Consider the following 4,553-nt stretch of genomic DNA (forward strand, 5'->3'; position numbering starts at 1 on the left):
TTGGAGGAGGTGGTGGTGGTGGTGGAGGTGAAGGTGGAGGAGTTGTCAATGGAGGGCAAGGTCATGGCAGTGGTTTTGGTGCAGGTGGAGGAGTAGGAGGAATAGGAGGAGGTGGTGGTGGTGGTGGAGGTGGAGGTGGAGGAGTTGGCAATGGAGGCCAAGGTCATGGCAGTGGTTTTGGTGCAGGTGGAGGAGTAGGAGGCATTGGAGGAGGTGGTGGTGGTGGTGGAGGTGAAGGTGGAGGAGTTGGCAATGAAGGGCAAGGTCATGGCAGTGGTTTTGGTGCAGGTGGAGGAGTAGGAGGCATTGGAGGAGGAAGCGGTGGTATGAGTGGCATGGGAGGAGGTGGTGGTGGTGGTGGTGGAGGCGGAGGTGGTAATGGATGGCAAGGCCATGGTTATGGTAGTGGTTTCGGTGGAGGTACAAGTAATGGAGGCATGGGAGGAGGAGGAGGTGGAGGAAGTGGTGGTGGAATTGGTAATGAAGGGTATGGTCATGGTAATGGCTTTGGGGCTGGCATTGGCATGGGCGTGGGTGGAGATGGAGGCAAAGAAGGAGATTATAAGGGTAGTAATAATAGCAAAGGTGGAAGCAATGATCATGGTGTTAACAATGGCTTTGGAATAGGATTTGGTATGGGTCTTGGGTTTGGTTTTGGCATAGGAAGTAATGGTGCAAAGGTCACCAATCAAGGTGATGTGAATGATCCTTAGGGTCAAAATTTATCTATAGCCTGGAGAGCCATACCTGGATGTTTGAAAGTTGAAATGAAACATATTGAAAATTATTTATTATTTGTACTTTATCAGTGAAAGTGGCAAGACTCTTGATGACTTATGTCTATATAGTTAATTATTATTCTCTTATAAATGCATGAATTACATTCAGAAATACAAATAAAAATACTTTTTATTTTTTAAATTTTTTCAATGTTTTTCTTTACTTAAATTATTAGGTATGTCATATTCGAATATATATGATAGGTAGTCACTTTTCAATTCATACTTTTCTTAGGTTTGTTCTTTCAACTCCAATACACTATTATACTTCGTTTGCTTTTCTTTCTATACTTTATTACTCTTTCAATTTTTTTTATTAGATCATTTGTCAACACCATGATAGAGTCATTTATAAATAGAAAATTAAAGTCCACTAAATTACATTCATAGAATCATTCACCCCTCTATAAAATGGACCATTAATGTAAGGTACCACCCGAGTGAGAGAGGGGTCATGTAATGAAGCGAGTTTATAAAGTTTGTTTATAAAACTTGTAATGGAAGGATTTTCTCAAATTTGCCTAGGAAATTTCTAAGATTATTTGATGATTTTTATTAATTTTTCTCGAGTATAATGATTTGTTAGTTTTGAAAAATGGACAATCGTTCTTTTGTTTTTTGTGATGTTTCCTTCTTTTTCACATAAAAATTAAAATTTGATTAAATAAACTTATATTATTTAAAATATTTTTAATAAGATTATTTTGAATAAAAAAGATTAACTATTTTGCTTTATAATTTTAAAATTTTATCAATTTTTGTTCTATGACCAAATATTTTAATTGAAATTAAAAAAACAATATTATAATTAATTAAAATAAATAGTTTTCCATTAAACAAAACAATCCAAAAACTAGTATTAATTCCAAATCACCAATAGCAAAGAAAGTAAATATGTCATATAATTTCCTATAATAAATTAGTAATATGACAGATCTTTGTCATGTTAGAGATCTCTTCTCGAGATTTATATTGCCTACATCATCATTAATATTGGTAAGAATATGAAATTTAGATGCTTTTTTTTACTGCATTAATTTAAATGTTTTTAAGCATGGTAAATATGATATATAAGTTGGTATGAATATAATACATATATACTTACGGTATAAAGATATTTTACATTCTCATTTTAATTACAAATTATAATATATAACATCAATTTCTATTACTATTAATTAAAATTTATTAAAAATTATAAAATTATTAGAGATGCATTTCATGAAAAAGTAAAGGCCACAAAAATTATATTTTTTAATAAATTTTAGTTAATGATAAAGAGTGTGTTTACTATTATGTTAAAAAATGTGTTACTTTAAGTGAATGTTTAACTGGCTAAATTTTTTTCATATCCAGAAATTATTATTCTTGAGAATCTTGAATCTTAAAAATGAAAAATAAAAAATGATGTTTCTTATGAATGAATATAATATGTTTAGTTCATTATTATGAATATTTAGATGAGTTTTATGAGAACCAAAAAGTAATTTAATAGCTATCTTAATTTAATAAAAGTAACATCATATTTCTTAATTCACTCAAACAAAACTTAACTTGGCAAAATAAGCTTTTTACCTGTGGCATGAGAAATTTTTTATGGAAAACTAATTAAATAATATTCTAAAAAATCATCCTTTTCCATAAACGTTATTTTTTTAAAGTAGATACCCAACACGAAAATTTAGGATTCCCAAATTTCAACTTAAGATTCTTAGAAAACTAAAAGTTGATCTCGTGTAAAAACACCCCAAAGATAATATCAAAGATGATTTCCGATTTACTAATGATGTATTTTTTTTTTAACAATACATGACTGTTATACCTTTAAAAGCATATGTAGAGATTATTTTTTTAAAAGTTTAAACTATAAAAAAAATACACGAAATTACAACAGATTAACCACTATATTTAGATATGAAAGTTCATATATATATATATATATATATATATATATATATATGAAATATAAGTAAGGATCAAATTAATAATGAGCTTGTTTGATTAACTTTATTGTTTTTTTAAGTGTATTTTTAATAAAATAAGTAATTTTATGATGTGTTTCTCTAGATTTCTTTTTTTTAAAGAGTAATTTTTTTTTCAAAACTACTTCTTTGAAAAACATTTAAAAAAAATTAAATTTAAACAAACTACTCCAATAACTATCACATATTATATTCTACACAAATTTTATGTCAGTTTTATAATATTACAAGAGTCACATACAGTATAAATAATGTTAAAAATAATCATACATATAAAATAAAATATTATTTTCATAAAAAACGTAAAATAGATAATTATAAATAAAAACAAGGTCTATTGTGATTCTTAGAAGAATAGTAGTTAAAAAAAAATCATGACAAAATGCTATCAATATATTTTCATCATAATTTTGAAGGTATTGTCATCATAGTTTATAATAAAATGATTTACCCATTAATAGGTATGAAGTATGAACACTTGTTGTCAGACCCTATTTTTAAGTTTCCATCTATGAATTTAGATTCGAAGCAAATATTGCTCTCATCTTCTCATGGCAAGTGGGTCCCATTGTACAGTAACCTCGGACAAGATCACTGGCAAGACAGTACATCGTGTGGAGTTTCCCATTTTATTAACCATAGGATGCTCCGGGTGCATGGAAAGCATACATGATCCAGCAACACTTGAATATGAACTGCAATAATAAAATATAAAAAAAATGAACAAGACAAGGTAGTAAATTCGTGTCTGGTTATGGCACATCCATGATGTACTCATTAGAACAGATAAGCGAACCTTTTATTATATATATATATAGAAAGGTTATCTGACAGATCCTTCTGTTTTTGCACCACTAATGTCTTGAAATTATAAGAATTAAATGAGTATTAAACTCGTGTGGAATTTTCCATTCTATTAATTCATATTTTAATTAATTCTCTTGTATTTCTTTAATTTAAAAGTATTTTTTAATTCTTTTATAGTTTGTATTTTAATTTTTTTGTTATTATAATTTAAATTTAATATTTTTAGTCTCTATTATTTATATTTTAATTATTTTTTAATCTTTAAAATTATAAAAATTAAATGAATAATTTAACTTATTTTTTATTCAAATATGTCTCATTAGAACAGATAAGCGAACCTTTTATTTCATATATATATATATATATATATATAGAAAGGTTATCTGTCAGATCCTTCTGTTTTTGCACTACTGATGCCTTTTTGGGCACCCAGATTTCCACCATTCTGAGTAACTTCACACACTATGTAAGCGCCTTTACCCTTCTTTTATCTCCTCCTTCGTTGCATTTTCCCATGTGGACTCGTCTTTGCTCTCACGTAAATACCATGATCTGTGTTATTTTTGTCGGATTGCTTGAGTTTTTTATGATTCTGGTGAATCTGGGAATTGAAACTTGGATCTAGACAATTGATAAAGATTTGAGTTTTAAGCGTTTCTGGCTATGTGGGCTGTTATGTTGTGTTGTTGTTGATGATACAAAATCTCTTTTATTTCATTTGTTTTGGTTGTATGATTTTCCGTATCATATGTCACTGCCGCGTTAAATTGATATCATGATTCAGGTTCTGAATTCTACAATGCGTTGGATAGAGGTTTTCTAGGATACTTTTTAATTTGACGTACGATCATCTCATGGTAATTATTTCATTGTAATAGAACATGAACTGTGCTCACTTCTGGTCTAAGAGAAGAAATGAAATTATTGTTCTCACAAGTGTCACCTCTGAATCTGGCCAGTGCAATTAGCCTCTTTTGTTTGTTTG

At 29.2% G+C, this 4,553-nt stretch overlaps 2 protein-coding genes across 3 annotated transcripts in view; both read left to right on the plus strand.

The window, feature by feature from the left end:
- LOC102670490 (glycine-rich cell wall structural protein 2) overlaps window positions 1–713 on the plus strand; it is a 7,453-nt gene extending 6,740 nt beyond the window's left edge. Inside the window, exon 2 of the mRNA XM_006587912.1 lies at window positions 7–713. Coding sequence (XP_006587975.1) covers window positions 7–713 — 707 coding nt within the window. The remainder of the gene's footprint in view (window positions 1–6) is intronic.
- A 3,262-nt stretch (window positions 714–3,975) lies between these two features.
- The window catches only part of LOC100804288 (aminomethyltransferase, mitochondrial), a 5,895-nt gene continuing 5,317 nt past the window's right edge, over window positions 3,976–4,553 (plus strand). Inside the window, exon 1 of one of the 2 annotated variants that reach the window (XM_041005278.1) lies at window positions 3,976–4,034. The gene's annotated coding sequence lies outside the window, so the exon portion shown is untranslated. Of the gene's footprint in view, window positions 4,035–4,077; window positions 4,107–4,553 lie in introns of those variants that run through there. The other variant, XM_041005279.1, reaches the window with a different exon arrangement.

The sequence above is a fragment of the Glycine max genome, chromosome 9 (assembly GCF_000004515.6).
Source record: "Glycine max cultivar Williams 82 chromosome 9, Glycine_max_v4.0, whole genome shotgun sequence".
Taxonomy (NCBI): domain Eukaryota; kingdom Viridiplantae; phylum Streptophyta; class Magnoliopsida; order Fabales; family Fabaceae; genus Glycine; species Glycine max.